Source organism: Crinia signifera, chromosome 6 (assembly GCF_055691185.1).
Source record: "Crinia signifera chromosome 6, ASM5569118v1, whole genome shotgun sequence".
Lineage (NCBI taxonomy): Eukaryota > Metazoa > Chordata > Amphibia > Anura > Myobatrachidae > Crinia > Crinia signifera.
In genome coordinates, this window is record NC_139222.1 from 86647062 (window position 1) to 86675005 (window position 27944).

The following is a 27944-nucleotide window of genomic DNA, read 5'->3' on the forward strand; positions in this document are numbered from 1 at the left end:
AAGCACATTTTAGTGAATGTCTGTTATGTAAAGCTATAAAGGAACCGTGTTTATTTATTTATTTTGTTTATTCATTGATTGTTCTGTATTACTATGCAGCAATACCTCATAGTCCCAAATGAGCCTGTTTTCTGCCAGCCAGTATTAAACTGCTGATATTAGTCCCAGTGGTCAGGGTATAAGAGAATGCTGGACACATGTAGAACCATCCAGGTCCGTGTGTTTTGATCAGCGTGCATTGTTATACGGTCGTTTATCAGGACCCTGGTAACAGCAAAAGTAAATGTTGTGTCCCCAGTGTAAAGCTGATAATGACACAGCCTCTGTTGTATAAATACCAACACTGCCCTCGTTACAGCAGTTCAGACAACTGGAAATGATTTTAAAAGATCTCCTTATCCTGCTTTTTGTGCTGTCATTAGCACAGGCATCCTCCCCCCAGCATATCATCCATCCCAAATTTCTGCACCTGGGTACGTACCTCTAATACCCTTTACATAGAAGTTTATTTTTGTGCTTTAGCATCAAAAATTATTATTATATTTTTTCTTACTGACATTTTTAGTTATTATTTATTATCTCATGAATATGGCAGACGTAACATGTGTTTTGGCACTGGGGCACATTGAGACCTACCTAGAAAGTACAGAAAGTACATAGGTTTGTTTTTTAGATTGACTGCAGAATATATGAAAGAAAAATAACGTTTCTGTATACAGTTGTTTACAGAGTCTCAGAGCATTGGTGACAGAGGGTTCTAGCCAGGAGATCCCTTAGGGTTTGCTGATGGGTAAAGATGCATCTTTAGCTACCAAGCCATCTGCTGAGTGCCGAATGCAGTCTTAGTGCTATATATTGTACATAATCACACATCATTTCGGTGCAGAGAGTAATGTCCACATCAAATTATATCAGAATATATAATACAGGTTGAGTATCCCATATCCAAAATGCTCGGAACCAGAAGAATTTGGGATAACGGATTATTCCGTATTTCGGAATATTTTAATATTTCAATGATGTATTTTGAAGTATCTTGCATTTATGCTATATAAACACATCAACCACATAAAATACACACAAATATATTTTATTTGTTCAAAAAACAAGGTTTTAAAACTTGAAACAAAATTTGTGTAATATCTCAAGCAATCATTTTCTTGTACATATATAGTGCCAGTTACATATCATGTCCTCAGTAGTGCCAGTTACATATCATGTCCTCAGTAGTGCCAGTTACATATCATGTCCTCAGTAGTGCCAGTTACATATCATGTCCTCAGTAGTGCTGTTACATATCATGTCCCCAGTAGTGCCAGTTACATATCATGTCCTCAGTAGTGCTGTTACATATCATGTCCCCAGTAGTGCCAGTTACATATCATGTCCCCAGTAGTGCCCAGTTACATATCATGTCCTCAGTAGTGCCAGTTACATATCATGTCCCTAGTAGTGCCAGTTACATATCATGTCCCCAGTAGTGCCAGTTACATATCATGTCCTCAGTAGTGCTGTTACAAATCATGTCCCCAGTAGTGCCAGTTACATATCATGTCCCCAGTAGTGCCCAGTTACATATCATGTCCTCAGTAGTGCCAGTTACATATCATGTCCCCAGTAGTTCCAGTTACATATCATGTCCCCAGTAGTGCCAGTTACATATCATGTCCCCATTAGTGCCAGTTACATATCATGTCCTCAGTAGTGCTGTTACATATCATGTCCCCAGTAGTGCCAGTTACATATCATGTCCCCAGTAGTGCCAGTTACATATCATGTCCCCAGTAGTGCCAGTTACATATCATGTCCCCAGTAGTGCCAGTTACATATCATGTCCCCAGTAGTGCCAGTTACATATCATGTCTTCAGTAGTGCTGTTACAAATGTCCCCAGTGAGTTTTTTTTTTTTCACTTTCTGGAATGTATGGTTTTCGGAATAATTCGGATAACGGATATTCGGATACGGGATGCTCCACCCGTACTGTATTTCTGTGCGGTATATTCTAACTTGCATATCATGCCTGTGCATTGCACATTATACTTATGTAGGTATTCAGAAGGCCGAGCATCTGTGAGCACTATCACCTTAAAGGTTTACTAAGATGCACATCTGATTCACTTTTGCTATCCACATCTATCTACATACAGTAGACATAGAATAGAATATGAGGCATTTTGCAATGTAGCTCTGTTAGAGATTGGTTGTATATCAGTTGGGGTAATAATGATTCTCGGTACTTGTGAGTTATCCGGGCTGCCGATTTCTAAATCGGGTCGGATCGGGCACATCGCATCGCATCGCATGCGACCATCGGATGCGATGCGATGCGATGACCCGATTTTTCCATAGGAATCAATGTTAAAATGGACTGAGTCCATTTTAACATGGAATTCAATGGGAAAAAGGGGTCCTTTTCATACCCCTACTATCCAAGTGGGCATGGAGTTGGATATAAACCTGTGGCGAGCGTAGCGAGCCACTGAGCCCGAAGCGTGGCGAGCGTAGCGAGCCCCGCGAGGGGACACAGAATACCGTCCCCTCGCGGGGCTCGCTTCGCTCGCCACGCTTCGGGCTCGGTGGCTCGCTACGCTCGCCACAGGTTTATATCCAACTCCATGCCCACTTGGATAGTAGGGGTATGAAAAGGACCCCTTTTTCCCATTGAATTCCATGTTAAAATGGACTCAGTCAATTTTAACATTGATTCCTATGGAAAAATCGGGTCATCGCATCCGATGATCGCATGCGATGCGATGCGATATCGCATCGCATCGCATCTGATTGTATGCCTTAACTTAAGGCATACAATCAAAAAATCGGCAGCCCAGATAACTCACAAGTACCTGATTCTCCTACTGTATGTACCAAAAGTGTTCTGTGATAAAAGGCTGCATGAAATGGCATCAACTAAACATACAAACTGAAAATATATGATTTATCAGAATGCAGAGACTTATTACAACTTAAAAATAGGCTGATCATTTTGTGGACACGGACTTGGATATGAACACCCAGCCCAATTCTAAAGTATACAAACATATCAATCATATCAACATCAGCTGTTAATGGTGGAATGTGATGTATACTATGCCAGTTCCTCCCAACTTTGTGGATGCACACAGAACTTACTTGCTAAGACATAGAAATGAAAGCATCTTATTTATGTATTTATTCACAAACTTACATGTAGTGAGACTCTGGTTGATTCATCTCATTTAAGGGTGAGATGTACTAAGGTAAAAATGTGGTAAAACCCCCGTTTATGAGGGTTTTATCGCATTTTCAAATATACTATGACCCGGCCGCCCAGCTTCTTCGCTGGGCAGGATATCGCCACTTTTAGGTGTGAGGTCTTTTCACATGTGGAGGTCCCTGGGCAACTGTGTTGGCTGTCCTGTTGTTGAACATTCACTGATGCTTACTTTAATATATATTGGTATTGACGACTATACACAGTACATAATAAACCGTTAGTGCTCATCCTCCTAGTTGTTATCAGACTGTTGCAGTATTAAAGGCAGGGGGCGGGGCTAAATATTCAAATTGTGTTATACATCAGGCCATGCCCACCAAAGTGCTGGTTTCAGATCCCGGGATGCGGTCATTTGGTCTACAGCATGATTGTCGACAGTCATATGGTCGACAGTCATTAGGTCGACACCATTAGGTTGACATCGGAAAAGGTTGACATGGGTCTAGGTCAACATCGGAAAAGGTTGACATGGGTCTAGGTCGACATAGGAAAGGGTTGACAAGGGGATGCGGTGCACTTTAAACTGTTCCCATGTCAACTGTGCTGACATTCAGGTAAAAAAACAGTGAAAAACACCATGTCGACCTTTTGATTGTCGACCTAGACATTGTCGAACTAATGACTTGTTGAACTAACAACCTGTCAAACCAATGATCTTTCGACTTAGAACCATGTCGACCTTTTCCCATGTCAACCTAGACCCAAGTCGAACTAATGGTGTCGACCTAATGACTATCGACCATCATGCTGTAGACCAAATGATTCCAACCCCAGATCCCTCCCTGGTGCTAGCCACTCATTCAGATACTGCCAGATTTGCATGCACAGTAGGCTGCCCGAGTCCACAGCAAAAAATTATCTCTAAAGAGATCAATTTACTTTACAAATCACAGGGATGAACACCATGATGTTCAATATATCCAGGTGGCACAGAATTTTTTATTTTTTTTGCGAATAATGGCAATAATAAATTCTAATTATCATATCTAAAACCTGTTAAAACATAAATGGTCCCCAAGGCTCAATGCCAGGTAAGACTAAACAGGGGCTGTGCAGCAGAACTTGCCTGATGGTTCTATGCCATCCAGCTGAGAGTGTTGGCATGATGACAATGTGCAATAAGTGCCAACCGTTGTTTTTATAAGCTTTGAAATGCTTTAAACTACTGAACTTAGGAGTGAGCAGTACAATACCTCCAGCAATATCACCAGATAAGCAAGACCTAGTTCTTTGATGACATTTCATAGGTTTAACTGGATATTTTTCCATTCACAGTTCAAATGAGTCTCATCGGACTACAATAGAGGCCTTTGTCCAGATGCTGCTCGGTTACTACTTACGTCAGCAACACAATTCTCTTTTCTCACAGAGCTACATAACAGACATACAAAGATTACCTAGGTAAATGGTAGAACCCAGCTAGTATAGGATAAAAAACACAAATATCAATGTAAAAAATGCTGGTTCCCTTCTTGGTTTGGATCCACTGTACAAATACATTCTTAGGGACCCATTTATCATTAGGGAATGTAAGTGAATATAGTAAAATCCAGCTATTGGAGCTATCCAGCACAGTTTTAATGCAAAAGATCAGGTATTGATGTTCCCTAAACATTAATGGTTGAGAGCTAGTGCACAATGTTTTTGATATCGATGTCAGAGGAGCAATAGTTTTCAGCCATCAATTTTTTTCAATTGAATTACATGGAGCTGGCCTGGAACAGCAAAGGGGTGTGGTATGTGACTCCGACAGTTGGGATCCCGACAGTCATTATCCCGACGTCGGGATCCCGAATGGCCGGAGTCAGACAGCATGGTGAGCGCAAAAAAGACCCTTGCGACACTAGACAGAGCAGAGCCAGCACAGTGCACTTGTGCAGCAGCGCCGTGGATGGATACCAGACGGAAAGAGGCGGAGCAGTCTTATGGTGTGTACACACGGCAGGATATGCCGTGAGATGTGAGTCCCGATACAATCAGATCGTATTGGGACTTGCATCTCACGGCATGCATGCAGAGGGACAATTTGGACTATAGTGCAGATCTGCACTATATAATCTTGGCTGCCCTCTCTATTTCACTGCCGATTTGCGCTCACACGGGAGCGCGCATCGGCAGCACATCGGGCTCGCAAGCCCTAAAAAAGCATGCGATATGGCTTCCGATGTTCACTATATCAGCAATATCGGAAGCCATATAAGCCCGTGTGTACACACCATTACTCACACAGACACAGAGTCACACAAGTCATGAGTCCTGCTGCCCTGCATGCTGATTGGCTGTGCCCAGATACAAAAGAGCCTCACGATTGGCCAGGCCACCCGTCAGTCACTGAGGGAATCTGTGGGGGATGGTGGGACAACATTCATGTGATAGTGGATGGGACACATTTAGTTAGTGCCCAATGACAGGGAGCCTAGTAACTGTGCACAGGTCGCATGCCTCAATGCTGCTTAACAGATAAGTGCCTGCTGCTAAGGGAGCAATATTGTCCGGTCTGAGCCAGAATGGATAGTGGCACAGTGGGTAGGCATAGTTTTTTCCTAATATGAGCATTTGTGGGTTGCCTAGGGTGCATTGGTGGCACAGTAGCTACATTGTTGTCCCATGAGTTACCAAGTATCAAAAGATGACTCTACCTGTCTTGAAATTTTTACCTTGGTGAGTAGAATGCAGTTTATCCCCATTTTTTACAAAAACCTCGGTACTTGTGTATTTCACGGCGCCAGCATGACGCCGTGCTACTTCCGGGTTCTACGCTCGCCACAAACTATGTTAAAAAAAGTAACTTAACTCCATGCCAACATGGATAGTTCATACCTCCACTATCCATGTTGGCATGGAGTTGATTTTAAAAAGCGTGGCGAGTGTAGCGAGCCACCAAGCCCGCAGCATGGGCGAGCGAAGCGAGCCCCGCAAGGGGAATCAGACGCACGGCGCCATGCTGGCGCCGGGAAGCTACACAAGTACCAAAACCTCTTGTACACCAGGACTTGTCTGGGTCTTGTCAGACTAACAGCAGCGTCAGTTCCTGTCATCATCTAGTCACGGCTCTGTAATTTTTCTTCTTTATAATCAATCCTCCAGAACCCCTTTTTACCCCAGCAACTACTTCTGTCTTCTTTGGGGTCTTTAATGCTGTCACTCTGCTCGTGATGGCCAAATATATGGCTGTTGTTAGCAGGGCCACCGACAGGAGCAGGTACTAATTACGCGGGCCCGGGCTTGCTGGAGGGGCCGGTGGGGGCCCCTCCATCCCACCCGGGTGGCGGCAGCAGCACACACATACAGAATGTGGTGTGCTGACAGCAGGCTCAGCATGAGTGTCTCACTGACAACGTGAGAGCTCATGCTGAGCCTGCTGTCAGCACAGGATATGCTGTAGGTGCGTGCTGCAGCTGCTGAAGGGGTGGGGGGATAATATCACTCCCCCCCCCTAGACTTTGAAGGGTTTTTCACTCTCCCTGTAATAATTTTGGGGGTGTGGATTAATCGCCCTGATTGTTAGAGGTGGATCGATGGATGTCTTACCATAGTACACACACATTCAGACTATTCATGGGCTCCTCACAATGGCCTCTATCATTAATCCAAAGTGAATCTCTCTAGATTTGCATGGTGCATTGCCAATAGAGAATGGCAGCACAAGGAATTCCAGTACCTCATTATTGCAGCAGGTCCTAAACTTATAACCATTTTTAAACTCATTGCCAATGCTACCTGTATATTTATTACGCACATCACAAATTGATTATGCCGATGTATTCCACAAGTGTTACACACAAGAAAAGGCCTTGGTAATGTAAGGTGCTGGGAGAACCATCTGTTAGTAAGTAACCGGAGCATAGCACGTACTCTGGTCCGGGTTTTTGGTGTTGCAGTGGTGACAGACAGTCTGTCACAGCAGAGACTCCGGTACTGGTTTTTGTGCTCACAGTCTGTGATGTCTGAGTGGGGGCGTGGGCAGCACCTGCTTTATAAGTCTTCCTTTCTGGCTAGACAAGTGCTGCTGAATTTGTCTCACAGCTCCCTGTCAGTGTTACTTTGAATATCTGCCAGTTCAGTAAGAATCCTTACTAGTTGGTCAGGATAGAAACTGTATAGCCAGTATATGTCTGTCAGTTAGAATCCTTGCTAGATAGCTAGGATAGAAACTGCTCAGCCTGTGTGTTTGTTTGTCTGTCTCTGGAGTTTGTCTGGTTACAGCTTAGGCAGGCTGCTGGGATCTGTGGTGTCACCTTACAGACCCAGTGCTTGGCTGTAACTTGGCAGCCCACACAATAGTGGTTCACCTCCTCCAGTGTATTGGGTATTCCACCTAGTCTTTACATTGGAGAGGTCATTGTGTGGCTGTTTCTCCTTAACCCCTTGTGGGCATCACACAGAATCATTTATTTATATGTGAACCACCATTTGAGTATTGTTACTCCTGTGTATTGCACTTAACACCTTGCTACACCATATACGTATTGGTACGTCGGCAGTTCATGTGTCGACAGCACCACTGCCATAATACCATCAGACTCGTAGACACAGTTGTAGTTATGGACCTAAAAAAAAATGCCAGAACCAGCCAAATATCATATACAATTAGATGAGGCTATTTGAAATCTGAACCTGTACAGGAGCCAGTGTCATCTGGTGACAACTCATGACAGGTGACAGACTGTTAAGACTTATTTGGAAGTAAGTGTATACAATGAGACCATGGCATTGCTTTGAGGGGAAAAGTTCTTGACATGCATTTTCTTGACTTTCCCAGACTGGCCGGCAGATTGCGGAGTTGCATTTTTCCAACAAAACACAGCTGGGAGGATCGTGTCTGGGAATGAAGTACGTCCGTTCTCCTGGCCTTGGCAGGTTTCCTTGCAGGTAAAATTATTTTTAATATGCATATACAAGTTGAGTATCCGTATCCAAAATGCTCGGGACCAGGAGAATTTTGGATAACGGATTATTCCGTATTTCGGAATATTTTAATATTTCAATGATGTATTTTGAAGTATCTTGCATTTATGCTGTATAAACACATCAAACACAAGGAATGCACACAGATATATTTTATTTGTTCAAAAAAACAAGGTTTCAAAACATGAAACTAAATTTGTGTACTATCTCAGATATTGAATTTGAATGCCAAGCAATCATTTTCTTGCACATATATAGTGCCAGTTACATATCATGTCCTCAGTAGTGCTGTTACATATGTCCACAGTGAGTTTTAAGCAAAAAATTTTTTTGCACTTTCTGGAATGTATGGTTTTCGGAATAATTCGGATAACAGATATTCGGATACGGGATACTCAACCTGTATATATATTTTTAATTATATAATGTATTTTAGAATTTCAAATTAGATAACATATTATTTTCTGATGGTTTATTCTGTTTGTGCATAACTATTTAAATATTGAGATAACACCATGGGGTTTATTCTAGTTCATTCTTTCTGACAAAATCCTTCTTAGATGGACAAAACCATGTGCACTGCAGGGGGGCAGATGTAACATGTGCAGAGAGAATTAGATTTGGGTGAGTTATTTTGTTTCTGTGCAGGGAAAATACTGACTGCATGATTCACACTTCAATATAGATCTCACTTTGAAGAAAAACCCCACCCAAATCTAATTCTCTCTGCACAAGTTACATCTGCCCCACCCGCAGTGCACATGGTTTTGTCCATCTAAGAAGGATTTTGTCAGAAAGAATGGACTAGAATAACCCCCCATATGACCATGTCCAATGTTACGTTGGATATACAGTGTCCTATGTATGACAGAATTGTATTATGTCCAGTGGTTAGGTTGCTGTCTACATACACCTTCCTGTCTATATTGGGTGTAATAGAACTGTACTATGGCCCTTATTCTGATTGACGCGGACTTTACCGCATACTTTCGGATTGCGTCTTTACGCCGTCTGCGCATGCGTGGAGAACGCAACGCGCATGTGCCAGGCCTTGACTCCGTACCAGTTCGGCCAAATCCCGTCCCAAACTGTTCCCCGCAATCAGTCGGGAAATATGGGCGTATTATGGGCGTCATGCGGAATGACACATGGGCGTAGTTTCAAAGTGGGCAAAACGGGGCGGAAACATGGGCGGACACGGGGGAGTACACTTATGTTGGGGGGCGTACATTCGGATACCACTCCGAATGCACGCGATCAAAAAGGGAAGAAATGTGCGGTGTCCACAAGTGTACTATTGCTTTGCGGACACCACTCGTTCATGCGGTAGGCGAACGTACGCCTAATGACTACAAGCATTAACACCTGAACCCAATAGAATCGACTCCTTTACTCATTACTCACTAATAGGACGCTTGTCAGTGCTTTAATTGAAACCATTGCACTTCAATTGCTGTAAGGGTTAATGTGTGCAATGCATGTGTTAGGCATGCTTGTAAGGATATATTGGCATCTAATTGATTCCAATTCCAAATAAGAAGTTTTTTATGAGGATAGGTAATTGAATAAGTGGGTCATGTGATGTATTGCAGAATATACATAATAGTGGGTTGTTTGGCGTAAATACTCCGCTTACGGGCGGTAGCACCGCTTGGCTCCCGTTCGGATGCGGTATTCCCGAGCATACTCTGTAATACTCTGTAATACCGTGCAGAATCTGAGTGTTTCTCCCGCACACGCATGGTTTGTATGTCGTCCGTAAACACGCCCTGTTCTTAAAGAGTGAGCCCGTCCGAATGCGGAGGACACGTGGGCGTTTCTACGGACGATGACCGCATGCGGCAAAACACCGTGGCGTGCGGACCGCTCCGTAAGAATGCGGGAATATCCGCACCGATCTGAATAAGGGCCTATGTAATGTATAATACCATGTTAGATATTTTTTGTATTTTATATCTACATCGACTGTAGTAGTATTATATTATGGTCATATGTAGTATGCCATGTTGGCTAGGTTTAGTATTCCTTAACACTTTAGTTTTACATATATATTTATATATACTCGATGGCATCACACTCCTCATCATGTGCAACATGCACAGTGCCTTCCTCGGAACTCCCAAGCCAGGGGTCCAATTGTAGCCAGTGTTTGAGGAGGCACTCAAAAACAACAGGTACCTGTAAGTAAAGTTTCAACGTTTCAAAGCCCACTCTCCTGAAGACGAAGCATATTAAAGTGGGCTTCGAAACATTGAAACTTTATCTACCTGACCTGTGAGTCTATTTCTTTACGATTGCCACCTCAATATATATATATATATATATATATATATATATATATATATATATATATATATATATATATATATGCACACAATCACACACAGTATATACTGTGAAGCTGATATATCTGCATCATTCTGCATCATACCTGCAGCACAGCCAATGTCAATCTTGCAGATATATCGGCATATCAGGCTGTCGGTACAGGCAGCCAACCAGCCAACCAACCACATGTAAACTGACTAGTTGCTATGGGAAACATCCCGTCTTCAATAGAACTCCCATCTTAGTAAATTTACCCAATACAATTAGTTTTCTGTACAAGCATACAACTATGAAAGTGTTGGCAGAATGAAAACCAAAATAGAATTATAAATTATTATTATTTTTATAAAAAGACAACATTTCTGACTTTAGGAGAAAAATGAAGCTGTGTTTGTATATTAAAAAAGAAAAACCACTTATGCATTCAGTACTGTATATAGGCTGCATTTGGCAGATACTTTGTACTTAAAGTTAATTAATAATTGTGGTTTATTTTACAAGGTTCGGGCTAGAGGAAGTAAGAAATATGTTCACGTGTGCGGTGGGACGCTCATTCACAAAAATTGGGTTCTCACTGCGGCCCACTGCTTTCAGAAGTAAGTTTTCTCATGATCCTGTGAATGTTGCTCATCATGTTTCATTACAAACTATGGGGCAAATGTATTCAGTATTGTGAAGAGATGAAGTGGAAGGAGATCACACACCAGCCAATCAGCTATGCTTGAAAAATGACAGTTAGGCGTTGATTGTCTGGTGAGTTATCACCTTCCACTTTATCTTCGCTTCATCTCCACTTGATCTCTTCACCAGACTTATTACATCTGCCCCTATGGGCTTTATTCATTATCGGACACAATGTCGATGTCAGATGCAATGGACGGATTCTTTTGCCTCTGCACCATAGTTGCCTACTTTCTGGCTGCCCTCTCCGGGAGAGGATAGCCAGTTCAGTGAGGCAGAGTGGCGGGGGGGCGGGGGGGGGGGCGCTGGGGCAGGGGGGGTTGGTGCGGGGTGGCTGACGGATCACAGATGTGGGGGCATGGCCAGCATGATAAAGTCCTCGTGGCCACACCCCCCGCTGTGCAATGCAGGTATTTTAGGGTAGAGGGACACTGCCCGCGATCCGCAAGGCTTGCCCCCCTTCCCGAGTGACGAGTAGTCAGTATTCTGGGTAGGTAAAAAAAAAGCCATTTTCTGGGCAGCCTCCATTTGTACCTGGAGAGGCTTCAACATCTTAGGAGAGGCATTCAGTATGAAATAGCATAAGGTCGCTAAGAAGTCCAATTGTGCAACCGATCTTCCTGATGTTTGAGCTTATATGGTTGCACTTATTTGTGCAGGATTTAATTGGCTGGGTAGGAAGATGCAGGGGTGGCCGGGGCATGCAGGATGCTTGCCCAACCTTCCAGGGGTCCGGGCGGGGGACATAGTTTTCGGGAGCCTCCCGGCCATTCCGGGATGCGTCCTTTTTCTGTCTGAGCGGTGGCTATCTCCTCGCAGACTTCTTAGATTAGAGAGCCATACTGAATTCGGCCCAACATCTGATTTCTTATAGTAAACACCACAATTTTTCTCTGCAGTAGTTTTCCGTTCCCATGTGGTCAGCAGTAAAAGTTCTCCAGAGACAAAAACAGCAATAGCAACACCTGGGAGCTTAATAAGGTCTTCATATTTTCCCACAGCCTTAACCCGAAACACATGGAAGTCATAGGAAAAAAATACATTTTGTAAGATAGCAATTGTCCTTATATAGTTTTACTGTTTATTATAGAATTAAAGCATTTGGCTATAAACCCGGGAATTTTTAAAAATGCTAGATTTATTAGGGCAATATATGTTTGTTACCATCATTTTTATCATATTAAGAATGAATACACTTTTGTTTATAAGGGGGAAGGCAGAGGATGCAGCCAACTGGAGGATTGTCCTCGGGAAACATAACCTCAACCTTACAGAATCTACGGAAAAGGTTTATGATGTAAAGCGGATATACAGGCATGAGCGCTTCCGCTACCCCCATCTCAATGAGCTGGACTATGATATTGCTCTAGTCAAGCCAGTAGGGGATATTCTGACGACCCACTTCATACATTATGCCTGCTTACCGAAGAAGGAAATCACTCTGCGCCCAGGACACTTATGTTGGGTAACTGGATGGGGAGACACCAGAGGTAATCTGTTTGTTTTACAAATCTGACACTTGGGTCTTGCTTAGAACTGTGGGGATTTTATTATGGCAAAGCAGAAAGGAACTTGTCTAGTTTCAAAAGGGCTCCAGGCAGCCGTGATCACTGTATTGATGTCATGCACATCTAACAGTGCAGAGAGGGGAGCAATGGGCAAGCCCACAAAATGACCAACATGTGCAGCTATGCAATCCACCCAATGCCATACCCACTCCTCCTGAGACTCTGCCCCTTTTTCAGGCGGCAAGCCGGCAGGTCAAAATTCCCCGATAGCCAAAGTTGGGAGGTATTTCTAAAAGTCTTATAAACTGTATTGTAGCATCCAGAATCCTGGTGGGTTTCCTGCTCTTAAAATCTATCATTTAATATTTTAAGGTGGGAAGGAAAACCTGACACTGTCAGAAGTCCTGAACCAAGCTAAGCTTCCCATCATTGACATCAAGACGTGCAAGCAGAAAAAGTTCTGGGGAGAAAGAGTCCGTGAGTCAATGATTTGTGCCGGCTTCCGAGACATTGGGGGACCCCCTGCTGCCTGCCAGGTAACTTGGCATGACTTTTTATAGTCCATATTAGCGTGTCATACAGTACTGTTTCCTCCGAACAATCCCATACAACTATTACATAAAACTAAAAGTGTTTATTGTTTATCACTATGTTATTAAATATATGAAATATGTATTAGCCAAAGCTGTAGCAGGACTTTAAAATGGAATGTGCCGTCACTGCTCTACTTGTGCATGATGTGGATTCCTCTAAGGTACCATGCTAGTAATATAACAGCGCAGATATAAATATAAAATGGAAGCAGATGGAAACTGTTGTTCACTAACTTCATATAATGAATTTATCTAATTTTCTATTTCCATAAATACTTCACATTTCTATAACTGTCTGACCTAAATAACCTAAAATATGGGAGATATAGTTTATAACAGTGACGGCCAGGGCTATTTCTCAGCAGGCTCCAGCAGGAACTGAGGCCCTTATTCTAGTTCACTCTTTCTGACAAAATATTTCTTAGATGGACAAAACCATGTGCACTGCAGGTGAGGCAGGTGTTACTTGTGCAGAGATAATTAGATTTGGGTGGGGTTTTACACCTGCCTCACCTGCAGTGCACATGGTTTTGTCCATCTAAGAAATATTTTGTCAGAAAGAGTGAACTAGAATAAGGGCCTCAGTTCCTGCTGGAGCCTGCTGACCTTGACACCAGCTGTTGTTGAACTACACATCCCAGCATGCCCTGTTAAAGTTTTACTATTTAGCCATGCTAAAACTGATGAAGGGCATGCTGGGATGTGTAGCTCAACAACAGCTGGAGCGTCAAGGTTAGCCATCACTGGTTTATAAGCTTTCTGGTCACTGTTATGGCTTTTGCTTCTTACCTGTCTTCTCCATATCTCTCCTTTGCTACTTACCTGTCTTCTCCATATCTCTCCTTTGCTACTTACCTGTCTTCTCCATATCTCTCCTTTTTACCCCTCCCCCTTCAGTCTTTTTCTTTATAAAACATGCCTCCTTTATGCATCCTAAAACTAAGGGATGCATAAGTGTAGCCACTGCAATATATAGCCTGGCTTATCTCTGACATTGTCGTGTGATTTTCAGTTTGTAGTGTGCTTCACGTATTTTCCCCTCTATTGTGCTTTATTGTGTGCGTTGCTAAGAATACATAAGGGTAAAAGGATCTAATAATCTTGAGAAGAAATGATCGGTATGTGTTGTAACCAATCATAAAGTCAACAGTGAGTACAGGGACCATGTTGAAGGCAGCATGCTGCATGGTAACAATAAAAGTTATTGCATTTTAACAGTGTCAGCTTGACATTCAAACATGATGGTAAAGCATACTTGCCTACTTTTGAAAACCAGTTTCAGGGAGATTATAGTTGGCAGTAGAATTTTGCACAGCGCCTCATTGAGGGGGAGTGTCTAGTTCCATATATGGAGAGATTTTGAAAAAAGATTGCGAAAGTGGCACCTAGAAGCGTGGGTGAGTACTGCTACATCTGAGAGGAATCTTGTAAAATGACTTCTATCCAAATGTAGATGAGCCCTAAAGCAGTCAGTAAGAGCTACTATACTTGGTAAAATGCTGGGAAATGGTGCTGATGATTCAATGTAAATGTATCTTTCTTTCATTCCTTTTTTCCCCAAAAAATGTAACAGTGTAATGTGGGCTAGGTGAAATGAGGGAGATTGCTAGACTAATGAGGGAGAGAGGGAGATTGCTGCTATTTCAGGGAGTCTCCTGCAAAATGCAGGAGGGTAGGTAACTATGTGGTAAAGCCAGACTTAAGAGATAATTCAGTAATGCCCCTTCCAGACCGCACTTTTTACCCAGTATTTTGCAGTTTTTTAACCATTTCAAAACGGTAATATGTGCAGTCTGAAAGGTGTAGAGTGAATTTACGGTTCTATAAAACTGGTATTTCTAAGTGGTAATAAAGCAGTGCTTTACCTGTTTTTTGTTTTTTTTTTCATCCGCTGTTTCCTATGGGTTTAAACAGGTTTAATGTTGTGAAGGGACAAAAAACAGCATTGAAATACCATTTAAAGATATGCGGTGTGAAAGGGGTTTTAGCTGTCTGACCTGTTTTTAGAAACATTTAAAAATACAGTGTCCATGCCATTTTTGTGGTGTGAAAGCAGCATAAGGATCTCAAAAGCAAAATATTTCTCTAATGGGAAAAAACCAGGTTGCACTGCAGGTGGGGCAATTGCAACATGTGCGGAGGGAGTTATTTTGTATCCATGCAGGGTGAATACTGGCTGTTTTATTTTTACAATGCAATTTTGGGTACTTGTTTCCTATCTGGGCGCCCAGGTTTTCTACGTACGGCACCGTAATGAAATCGGATCGCATCGCATCGGATTCGGTACTCGATGATGTACGATGGCATACGATGCTATCCGATCCGATTTCATTTTAAATCGGATCGCATCGCATGCGGTGACGCGATCAACCTGATTTTTACATTGGAATCAATGTTAAATGGTCCCTGAGACCCGATTTTACATTGATTTCAATGTAATAACCCCGCAAACCCACGATTTGTATAGGAAACCCCCCCTGATGGTTTAAAATGCGCCTCCATTGTTAACGCCACCCCAGTATTGACGTCAACCCGAAGCATGGCGAGCGCAGCGGTACGCGTCCTCCGACTTTTTCATACCCCCACTATCCACGTCGGCGTGGAGTTGAGAATAGAATAGTGTGGCGAGCGCAGCGAGCCCCGCGAGGGGACGCGGATACCTGTGAAGCCCGCGAGGGGACACGGATACATGTGAAGTATCCGCGTCCCCTCGCGGGGCTCGGTGGCTCGCTGCGCTCGCCACACTTTCTATTCTCAACTCCACGCTGACGTGGATAGTGGGGGTATGAAAAAGTCGGAGGACGCGGGGCTCGCTGCGCTCGCCACGCTTCGGGTTGACGTCAATACTGTGTTTCTGTGCAGATGTGACAAGGGGAGGGCTTTGAAGGGTAAATAAATACAGTAGTGTTACAGATGGGCCATCCTATGGGCCAACCATAAAAGCGGGAACGAAATCGCATCGCATCGTTCAATATCGTGTATGTGCATTTGTGGTATCCGATGCGATGCGATCCGATTTTGATACGGAGAATAGCATGGTGCGCAATTAACGTAGCGGGCGCCCAGATAGGAAACAAGTACCCAATTTTGATTTCAGTTTGAACACCCCCACCCAAATCTAATGCTGCTTTCACACTGCAGAAACGGGTTAAGACACGGTATTCTTTAACGGGACTTTAAAATGGGTCTGAGCCTTAAGACCTTTCACATTACAGGTGAAAACCGTTTTAAAAAGCATTCAATACCATTCACACATTCAACCCGTTTAACCCCCAAGGGACACGTTTCAAGCCATAGAAATAGAGCAGATCACACTGCCAAAAAACGGCCCTGAATGGGTAGGACACTGCTTTTTAACATTTAAACAAAAAAACGGTATTTGTTAAACGGTTAAAGCAACCTGGAGCTTTCACACTGCAGCTCTACCTGTCTTAACCCCTTCCTGACAGAGCTAGTTTTTGCGTTCCTGACAGAGCCATTTTTTTCAAATCTGACATGTCTCACTTAAGTGGGGATAACTTTTTTTTGCTTTTACTTATCCCAGTGATTTTGAGATTGTTTTTTCGTGACACATTGTACTTCAAATTAGTGGTAAATTTGGGTCGATACAGTCTGTGTTTTTTTGTGAAAAATACCAAAATGTCGTGAAAAAATGGAAAATTTAGCGATTTGCAAAATGTTAAATTTTCTGCTTGTGAGACAAATAATCATACCACTCAAAATAGTTAATAACTAACATAGACCATATGTCTACTTTATGTTGACATCATTATTTCAACTTCCTTTTAATTTTTTTGGACACTAGGAGGCTTACAATATGAATAGCAAATTCTCAAATTTTCAAGAGAATTTCAAACACTGATTTTTTTAGGGACCAGTTCAGTTCTGATATGACTTTGAGGGACTTGTATGTGAGACACCCCCATAAATGATGCCATTTCAAAAACTGCACCCCTCACAGTATTCAAAACAGCATTTTGGAAGTTTGTTAACCCTTTAGGTGTTTCACAGGAATTAAAACAAAGTGTAGGTGAAATTTCAAAATTTCATTTTTTTTGCAGATTTGCAATTTTAATACATTTTTCTAAGGAACACAGTACATTTTACTAGAGAAATGTGACTAAAAATTGATTCCCCCAATTCTTTTGTTTTCAAAAATATCCTATATGTGGCCCTAGTGTGCACGTTGACCAAACCACAGGCTTCATAATAGAAGGAGCACCTACTTGATTTTGGAGCCTCCTTTTTATGAGATTATTTTTTAGGCACCATGTAGGTTTCTAGGCACCATAAGATGCTAAAATTTAGGAACCCCCCCACAAGTTACCCCATTTTGCAAACTACACCCCTCAGGGAATTCATCTAGGGGTATAGTGTACATTTCAAACCCCCAGGGGTTTCACCAATTGTGGTACAACTGGGCAGTGAAAATGAAAAATTACATTTTTTACACAAAAATGCAGTTCTGGCTCAAAATTTTTCATTTTCACAAGGAATGAAGGAGACAAAGCACCCCAAAATCTGTGCCCCAATTTCTCCCGAGTACCGCAATGCCTCACATGTGACCAAAAAATACCAGTTGGGTGCATGGCAGGACTCAGAAGGGAAGGAGTGATTTTTGGATTTTGCAGCTCAGATTCTGGTGGAATTTTGGTGGGTGCTATGTCGCATTAGCAAGACCCCCCAAGCACCAATACAGTGGAACCCCCCACAAGTGACCCCATTTTGCAAACTACACCCCTCAGGGAATTCATCTAGGGGTATAGTGTACATTTCAAACCCCCAGGGGTTTCACCAATTTTGATACAAGTGGGCAGTGAAAATGAAAAATTACATTTTTTTACACAAAAATGCAGTTCTGGCTCAAAATTTTTCATTTTCAGAAGGTATGAAGGAGAAAAAGCACCCCAAAATCTGTGCCCCAATTTCTCCCGAGTACGGCAATGCCTCACATGTGAACAAAAAATACCAGTTGGGTGCATGGCAGGACTCAGAAGGGAAGGAGTGATTTTTGGATTTTGCAGCACAGATTTTGGTGGAATGAATGGTGGGTGCTATGTTGCACCAATACAGTGGAACCCCCCCACAAGTCACCCCATTTTGCAAAGTACACCCCTCAGGGAATTCATCTAGGGGTATAGTGTACATTTCAAACCCCCAGGGGTTTCACCAATTTTGATACAAGTGGGCAGTGAAAATGAAAAATTACATTTTTTTACACAAAAATGCAGTTCTGGCTCAAAATTTTTCATTTTCAGAAGGTATGAAGGAGAAAAAGCACCCCAAAATCTGTGCCCCAATTTCTCCCGAGTACGGCAATGCCTCACATGTGACCAAAAAATACCAGTTGGGTGCATGGCAGGACTCAGAAGGGAAGGAGTGATTTTTGGATTTTGCAGCTCAGATTCTGGTGGAATTTTGGTGGGTGCTATGTCGCATTAGCAAGACCCCCAAAGCACCAATACAGTGGAACCCCCCCACAAGTGACCCCATTTTGCAAACTACACCCCTCAGGGAATTCATCTAGGGGTATAGTGTACATTTCAAACCCCCAGGGGTTTCACCAATTTTGATACAAGTGGGCAGTGAACATGAAAAATTACATTTTTTTACACAAAAATGCAGTTCTGGCTCAAGATTTTTCATTTTCAGAAGGTATGAAGGAGAAAAAGCACCCCAAAATCTGTGCCCCAATTTCTCCCGAGTACGGCAATGCCTCACATGTGAACAAAAAATACCAGTTGGGTGCATGGCAGGACTCAGAAGGGAAGGAGTGATTTTTGGATTTTGCAGCACAGATTTTGGTGGAATGAATGGTGGGTGCTATGTTGCACCAATACAGTGGAACCCCCCCACAAGTCACCCCATTTTGCAAAGTACACCCCTCAGGGAATTCATCTAGGGGTATAGTGTACATTTCAAACCCCCAGGGGTTTCACCAATTTTGATACAAGTGGGCAGTGAACATGAAAAATTACATTTTTTTACACAAAAATGCAGTTCTGGCTCAAAATTTTTCATTTTCAGAAGGTATGAAGGAGAAAAAGCACCCCAAAATCTGTGCCCCAATTTCTCCCGAGTACGGCAATGCCTCACATGTGACCAAAAAATACCAGTTGGGTGCATGGCAGGACTCAGAAGGGAAGGAGTGATTTTTGGATTTTGCAGCTCAGATTCTGGTGGAATTTTGGTGGGTGCTATGTCGCATTAGCAAGACCCCCAAAGCACCAATACAGTGGAACCCCCCCACAAGTGACCCCATTTTGCAAACTACACCCCTCAGGGAATTCATCTAGGGGTATAGTGTACATTTCAAACCCCCAGGGGTTTCACCAATTTTGATACAAGTGGGCAGTGAACATGAAAAATTACATTTTTTTACACAAAAATGCAGTTCTGGCTCAAAATTTTTCATTTTCAGAAGGTATGAAGGAGAAAAAGCACCCCAAAATCTGTGCCCCAATTTCTCCAGAGTACGGCAATGCCTCACATGTGAACAAAAAATACCAGTTGGGTGCATGGCAGGACTCAGAAGGGAAGGAGTGATTTTTGGATTTTGCAGCACAGATTTTGGTGGAATGAATGGTGGGTGCTATGTTGCACCAATACAGTGGAACCCCCCCACAAGTCACCCCATTTTGCGAAGTACACCCCTCAGGGAATTCATCTAGGGGTATAGTGTACATTTCAAACCCCCAGGGGTTTCACCAATTTTGATACAAGTGGGCAGTGAAAATGAAAAATTACATTTTTTTACACAAAAATGCAGTTCTGGCTCAAAATTTTTCATTTTCAGAAGGAATGAAGGAGACAAAGCACCCCAAAATCTGTGCCCCAATTTCTCCCGAGTACGGCAATGCCTCATGTGTGACCAAAAAGTGGCAGGACTCAGAAGGGAAGGAGTGATATTTGGAGTTTGCAGCACAAATTCTGGTGGAATGATGGTGGGTGCTATGTCGCATTAGCAAGACCCCCAAAGCACCAATACAGTGGAACCCCCCCACAAGTGACCCCATTTTGCAAACTACACCCCTCAGGGAATTCATCTAGGGGTATAGTGTACATTTCAAACCCCCAGGGGTTTCACCAATTTTGATAAAACTGGGCAGTGAACATGAAAAATTACATTTTTTTACACAAAAATGCAGTTCTGGCTCAACATTTTTCATTTTCACAAGGAATGAAGGAGAAAAAGCACCCCAAAATCTGTGCCCCAATTTCTCCCGAGTACGGCAATGCCTCACATGTGACAAAAAAATACCAGTTGGGTGCATGGCAGGACTCAGAAGGGAAGGAGTGATTTTTGGATTTTGCGGCTCAGATTCTGGTGGAATGAATGGTGGGTGCTATGTGGCATTAGCAAGACCCCCGAAGCACGGTGAAATTATGAACCTAATATTCCATAGATGTGTGGTATATTTTAAAACACTCCTTTATACATAGGCCGGGTTTGTCGGGGCAAGTGTCACACTGGAAAATAGTTTGCTTTCTTATTCCCTTTTTATAGCAAACTTTGCACCTTTTTTGTGTCCTGCCCTTTTTTCCAGTGGAGGGGATTTCATCAGGAAAATGCTGCCCTGGTACAATACGGGGGCCAGTACTAGAAGTACTGGGGCCCTCTGCCTGCTGGTTCCCAAATATTAGGCCCTTTATGACTTCCTCTTGAAAGTGCATAAATGTCCCCCTCTGGCCGGTAGAACGGAATAGCACGTAAGCGTTATACAGTGCCATCTGGATGATATACACGGCCACCTTCTTGTACCAGATTTTTGTTTTCCGCAGGGCACTGTACGGCTTCAGTACCTGATCTGAAAGATCCACTCCGCCCATGTACCTATTGTAATCCAGGATACAATTAGGTTTTGAGGTGTGGGTACTGGTACCTCGTACAGGGACGGAGGTGGTACTGTCTCCGTGAATTGTTGTCAGTATAAGGACATCCCTCTTGTCCTTATATTTGACCAACAACATATTTTCGTTGCATATTCCCCTGCTTTCACCCCTTCTCATTACTTGGGCAATGTGCGTTTTTGGGAGGCCTCTTTGGTTCTTGCGCACAGTACCGCAAGCTGCTGTACCTCTTGAACCAAGGGCCTTAAACAGGGGGATGCTAGTGTAAAAGTTATCCACATAGAGGTGATAACCTTTATCCAGGAAGGGGTGCACTAAATCCCAGACAATTTTCCCACTAACACCTACGAGGGAGGGGGGGCATTCTGGCGGTTCAATTCTTGAATCCTTCCCTTCATAAACCCTAAACCTGTGGGTGTACCCTGAGGTGCTTTCACACAGTTTATACATTTTTATGCCATACCTTGCCCTCTTACTGGGAAGGTACTGGCGGAATTTAACCCTTCCTTTAAAATGTATAAGGGACTCGTCGATACAAATAAATTTTTCAGGGATGTACACCTCTTCAAATTTGGCACTGAAATGATCAATGACCGGCCTGACTTTGAATAGCCGGTCAAAGGTGGGATCATCTCTGGGTGGGCACTGTGCATTATCGGTGTAATGTATAAATTTAAGAATTGTCTCAAATCGAGTCCGGGTCATGGCCATACGGTAAAATGGAGTACTGTACAGAACATCTGTACTCCAATATTGCCTAATTTCTGGCTTTTTTACTATGCCCATATGAAACACCAGACCCCAAAACGTCATCATCTCTACTGCATCTACAGGGGTCCACCTAGCAAATGATGACGTGGGCTTTTGAGCAATAAACTGCTGGGCATATAAATTAGTTTGGTCCACCATTAAATTTATAAAATCATCAGAGAAAAATAATTTGAAAAAGTCAATTTCTCTGAGACCTGTGGAATCAAATTGGATTCCTGGCATGGCCAAAAACTCAGGAACCTGGGGCTCAAAATTGTCTGGTGGTGGGGTCCATACGAGATCAATTGTTGGGGGGGGTCTCAGCTGCTCTACGGGGGCGTCTTTGAGGGGGTCCCTCATCACCAGAGGAGGAAGAGGAGCTTAAGACGAATCCTTCAAATTCCCCGCTTGCATCACTGGCTGTGTCAGAGTCAGAAGCAAGCATGGCATATGCATCCTCCACTGAATACATTCTCCTGGATGACTGGGAGGACATTTGGGAGGACATTTGGGAGGACATTTGGGATGCCATTTTTATTTTTGTGTTACTGGTAGTGAAATGTTTCAACACGTGTATAGTGTAGGGGGGGGGGTACAAACTTTATTTCAACCTGGGGGGAATGTAGTGTGTAATGTGTATGTAGTGCAGAAAAAAAAAATACTTTATACCAAAAAAGAAAATTGAAGGGGTTAAAAAAAAAAAAAATTGAAGGGGTTAAAAAAAAAAAATTGAAGGGGTTAAAAAAAAAAGTCCTGCGCCAAAAATTGAGCACAGATGTTGGTCAGTAACGTCTGTCACTGAACAGCGCTCAAAGGCAACAGGAATTTGATCAAAAAAAAAAAAATAGATCAACCCTGTGCCGAAAAAGCTGATCAGTGATGTACGTCACTGATCAGCGCACAGTGGCCACAGGACACCCACAAAATCACAGTGTGTGTAAAAAAAAAATTAAAAAAAGACCACACAGCACCCACAAAAAAAAAAAAAGGTGATCAGTGATGCGACACTGATTACCAGTGAGGGGCAGCAGGTGCACAACCTTTGGTGCAACTGACAGTGCAACTGACAGGTATATATAAAAAAAAAAAAAAACCTCTGTACCCCCAAAAAAGTTGCTGATCACCTCAGATATAGTGATCAGCACAAAAGGCGGGGGCAGCAGACACAAAATTTAGCACTCTCTATCACTCTCTGTCACTATCTCTCTCTATCTCTCACTATCTATCACTCTATGACACTGCAGCAGCAGCACTGACAGGTATATCTATATATAAAAAAAAACCTGCGCCCCCAAAAAGTTGCTGATCAGTTAATTTATACTGATCAGCACAAAAGGAGGGGGCAGCAGTCAGTTATATAAAAAATATATAGCACAATCTGTCACTATCTCTCTCTATCTCTCTCTCTCTATCTCTCTCTATCTCTCTATAACTATCACACTGCAGCAGCACAAAATATAGCACTCTGTCACTAGGCCTCTCTATCTATCTCTCTCTCTCTATCTCTCTCTATCTCTCTATCTCTCTCTCTCTATCTATAACTATATCACACTGCAGCAGCACAAAATATAGCACTCTCTGACACTATCTCTCTCTCTATCTCTCTCTATCTCTCTCTATCTCTCTCTATCTCTCTCTATCTATCTCTCTATCTAGCTATTACACTGCAGCAGCACAATTTCACAGCACAGGAAGGCACAAGTAGCAACAGGATCCAGGAAGCATCCAGCACACTACAAGCACAGATCAAGCAGTGATCAAGCAGTGATGAAGCAGTGATCAGGTAAGTATGGAGCAAGGTTCTGGTCAGTATATGGCGGCAGGTGGGCACGGTGACCGCACTGCACGCTATTCCAGACCGGAATGGCGTCTGCAGTGCAGTCACCGTTAGTTTAAACCCCCCTCCATGGCTGTGATTGGTCCGTCGGTCCGACGGACCAATCACGGCCTTTGGGGGCGGGCGGGGTGAGGTGGGGTGACACCAGTGTCACCCTTACACCCCGCGGTGATTGGTGCTGTACTTTACAGCACCAATCACCTCCGATCCCGTGTCACCGGCGAACGTTATTCGCCGGTGACACAGGAAAACGCTGTGAATGGCTGTTCACACTGAACAGCCAATCACAGCGATCGCCGACGGGGGGGCGGCATCGCAGCCCCCCCTGGGCATGCACGGACATGTCTGCTGTCAGGGACAGCAGACATGTTGAAACTGTCACCGCGTCTATAGACGCGGTGACAGTTTAAATCCATGACGTACATTTACGCCATGTGTCGGGAAGTGCTTCCCGACCATGACGTAAATGTACGTCAAATGTCGGGAAGGGGTTAAAAGGCTAAAAAAACGGTAATTTTCCGTTTAAGAGCTGCAGTGTGAAAGGGGTATAACTCACTCGGCACATGTTACATTTGCCCCACCTTCAGTACACCATGGTTTTACCCATTAGAGAGAGAATTTGTTTTTGCGATCCCTACTGAATTACCCACTTATTTATTCCCTTGGAAGTTCCCCCACATCTTTTTGATGTGGATCATTTTGTCAATTTAATAAAGAGCATGTGGCAACTTCTTGAGAATAAATCTTTGGAACTATATTGCTCATCACAACCTTTAATGGTTTCCTAAACTGTGTTCAAGAATTTATAACCAAAGCAGAATTTACCACAGTTTTTTTTGTTTATTTTAAGTTACATAACGGTAAATGTCACAGATATTTCTACACTGAAGGTCCATACATAATGGGCGCCTATGTCCAGCATTTATGGACAGCGATGATCATTTACATCACCTGGGGGGAAAGCCGCTCAGTGCATACACACTGAGTGGCTTTCCCCCTGCCTGGCGCCAACGGAGGGGGGAAGACGGCTTTGCATAGCGCAGTGGTATTACCAGCAGATGAGCGGCTTTCCCGGCGATGTTGCGGGAGCATACAGCAGCGCTCACCGCTCATCTCCGGGGAATACACACTGGGCGGCTTTGAGCTGGAAGCTGCTCAAACCTGCTGTTTTGTGCGACTTTCAGCTCAAAGACGCCCAGTATGTATGGGCCTTGACACTTGAGTTTCATCTTTGACATCCTTTCTTGTGTTTATTTATATATATCTTTTTTGGTGGGGATACCCTGTTTAACGTTTTATAAACTCATTTCCATATATGCTTAATATGTGCCCATTTCTAAATGGTCTGACTGTTATTTTCAGGGAGACTCTGGAGGGCCTCTTGTTTGTCAAAACGGAAGAGAGAGATGGGAAGTCCATGGTATAGTCAGCTTTGGACCCATTGGCTGCACAGTGGAGAACAAACCTAGTGTCTTCACTAGAACTTCCACTTATATTCCTTGGATTGAGTCCACGAGGATCCGTGATTTCTTCCTGCACTGAAGGCAGGAGCTCCTGTGCGGCAGCTGTTCAAATCTTGGATTGTAAAAAGGGATTTACGTTTATTCTTCATAGCAGGGATTTAGTCTTATCACATGGCACAGCGTGTGAGAACAACATCTTCAGCAATGTTAGATTAGTGTGCAGCCCAGTATCTACTTGCAGGCAGGAGCTGTCAGCACGGATGGGAACCTGAATCCATGTCTTGTATGTTGGAGAGGGCAATGTTCCAGAGTTGCGAGACACTACTGACTACTTGACCCTGTCTGTCCTTTACTTCTAAAGAGTTGATGCAAACAAACACTAAAGTTATTGCAACCACTGTAGTTCACATGATCTTATTATATATAATTCAAGTATTTACATCTGTCATTCTCCTGTTAGTTACAATATTCTCTGATGTCATGCCATTATGTATATGACGTTTCATACATGAGAACTTAATAGCAGCTACAGTTTGCCGACAGTTATGTTGTTGCTGGAGTAGCAGAGTTCTGTATTCATTTGTATGGTTCCAACATTTCACGTAGCACTTAGATTTTGTATATGTTATTTATTTTCAGAGTCGATTACTTTAGAATGAATCCTTTAGATAATGTTCAGTATTTGTGACCAAGTGCACAGATGATACCGCATCTGGAGGTCAACAGGCTATACAATTTACATCCTTGTGTCATTTTCAAACACCTGCTGAATAAAGTATTTCCAAAACCATCGCAACAACCTAAAAGGTTAGACTTGCCTTTCTCTCAGTACTGTTCTTACTGTATATCTGCTTAGAAAAAAAGATCTATTTCTTTCCACAGTGGTAATATATTATAGCATTGTTACAATGGGGAAACATCTAATAATAAGATCTGCATCTGTAAAATTGTATCAATTTTACTTAGGTCATTTAAATGCTCCTGTGTTACTTGCTTAGAGGTCTGTACCCAGTGTCGGATTGGGGCGTGAAGAGCTCATCGGGGGAATGCAGTTGTAGAGGCACATGTGCTGGGGTGTGGCCAGTCTTCAGAGGGGGTGTGGCCAGTCTTCAGAGGGGGTGTGGAGTTGCTGTGTACCACATTAATAACAGCAATGCACTGTAGTCCCTGTATTAAAATAATCAATATGTAGCCACTTAATAATTTAAGTGCACAATCTGGAACTTTATCTTTAGAGGAGGAGGTGGGGCCCACTGGGGGTTCTCCCTTACACCCCTGTGGCCCAGTCCGTCTCTGTCTCTACCAACTACCTTTATTGGAATTAATGGTAAAGTTACAGGTGTAGGAGAGAGAAAATGTAAGTATGTGTGGCACACAATGACTTATTTGGAGCATATACACCAACAGCTGACTTTAAATATATATCAATCCAAAACCAAAGAATTACATAGATTGCATTTTATTATAATATATGCCTATGCTTCCTCAATAGGCTTCAAAAACATGGCATATATCACACATCAACATACTGTACATGCTGTCTGACAACGGTTATGGTATTTTAGATCTGCAATGTCTAGATCTACAGTCATATGGTCGGCCACTAATGGTTGACAGGGTCAAAAGGTCTGCAGCGCATTCCTGGGCTACCACCCATCTGAGATGGCGGTAGCCCATTGTAATCTATGGGCTACAAACCGCAGTGCTGCCGGGGCAGTGGGATCAGCGCTAACCCCCCCGGCCCCTGGCTCAGCACATCGCAGGGACAGGCTACTTTCCTTGAGAGATTTTTTATATTGTATGGAGTGCCAATAGATGATGGTAGACACACCTGTCAAGCACACTGTCCTAATATCTTACCCTTTATCTTGTTATATTACATTTCTCCATGTTTTTGAGATTATGCATGTGGTTGAAATGCAATTGTGTAATTATTATACTGACAGCTGTCTATAGAAGAAACAGATGTGTTAAACTGATTGCCAACTTGTCAAGTGGCTCTATTTCATTACCCATACCGGTGCTGTGCATCAGTTCTTACTTGTATCTGACAGTATACTCATTTGCGTGCTGTATTTGTTCTAAACATTATTAAGTTTGCTGTTTAACTCTACTAGTATATTTTTCTATATCATACGAAACAACATATAAATAATAGATTACAAACCCAGTGCTGATTCCCATGTTATTGTCGGAGCAGTCCTGGAATAGAAATGTTATTTCATAAGAGTGGATTGTGGTCATCCAGTATCAGGATAAATAAAGCAATATATGCATATATCTCATACTTCTTTATTTTTATTTTATTTTTGTATAAACAGTATAATTGTAACCATTAAGATGCTACCTGCAATTGCACCATTAAAAATATATGTCTAGTGGCAAACTCTATGCTATATAATTAAAGCTTAGTGCAGTTAGTGCAGTTCCTCACCTTTGTTGTGCTGGTGGCAGCCACTGGAGGGCGCCCAACAGAGCTCAAATTGGGAGCTGTCAAACATACCACACACATATACACACAGGCACCTTCTCAACATGACATAGCCCTGTTCCCAGCAGTGCCGCGAACCTCACCCTACATAGTGCTGGGATGTTGGCCTAGTCCACCACCACCTCAGATCCCAGTTTCACATTTCCAAGCAGTATGCTGTCACAGGGTGGTGTCCCATCTTCTGTTCTAGCCATGCTGGCGCCTATATCATGTTGAAACCCCACCCTCATTCTGACTTCTCTGGCTCACGTGTGAGTAGCGAATGCCCTCACCCCCCAAT

The 27944-nt window shown here is 43.0% G+C and overlaps 1 protein-coding gene across 1 annotated transcript; it reads left to right on the forward strand.

The window, feature by feature from the left end:
• The first annotated feature begins 376 nt into the window (after positions 1-376).
• LOC146007766 (elastase-1-like) lies at positions 377-27395 on the forward strand. The gene is made up of 6 exons (XM_083146364.1): positions 377-473; positions 8017-8126; positions 10992-11086; positions 12381-12661; positions 13052-13215; positions 25073-27395. The coding sequence occupies exons 1-6, from the start codon at positions 377-379 to the stop codon at positions 25250-25252; spliced, it is 927 nt and encodes a 308-aa protein (XP_083002490.1). The 3' UTR covers positions 25253-27395.
• The last annotated feature ends 549 nt before the right edge of the window (positions 27396-27944 follow it).

Excerpts from the sequence above, each read along its gene's own strand:
- LOC146007766 (XM_083146364.1), top strand. The coding sequence starts at position 377 with ATGATTTTAAAAGATCTCCTTATCCTGCTTTTTGTGCTGTCATTAGCA. Across the intron at positions 8,127-10,991 it reads CTTGGCAGGTTTCCTTGCAG|GTTCGGGCTAGAGGAAGTAA; the intron begins GTAAAATTATTT and ends TTATTTTACAAG. Across the intron at positions 11,087-12,380 it reads GCGGCCCACTGCTTTCAGAA|GGGGAAGGCAGAGGATGCAG; the intron begins GTAAGTTTTCTC and ends TTTGTTTATAAG.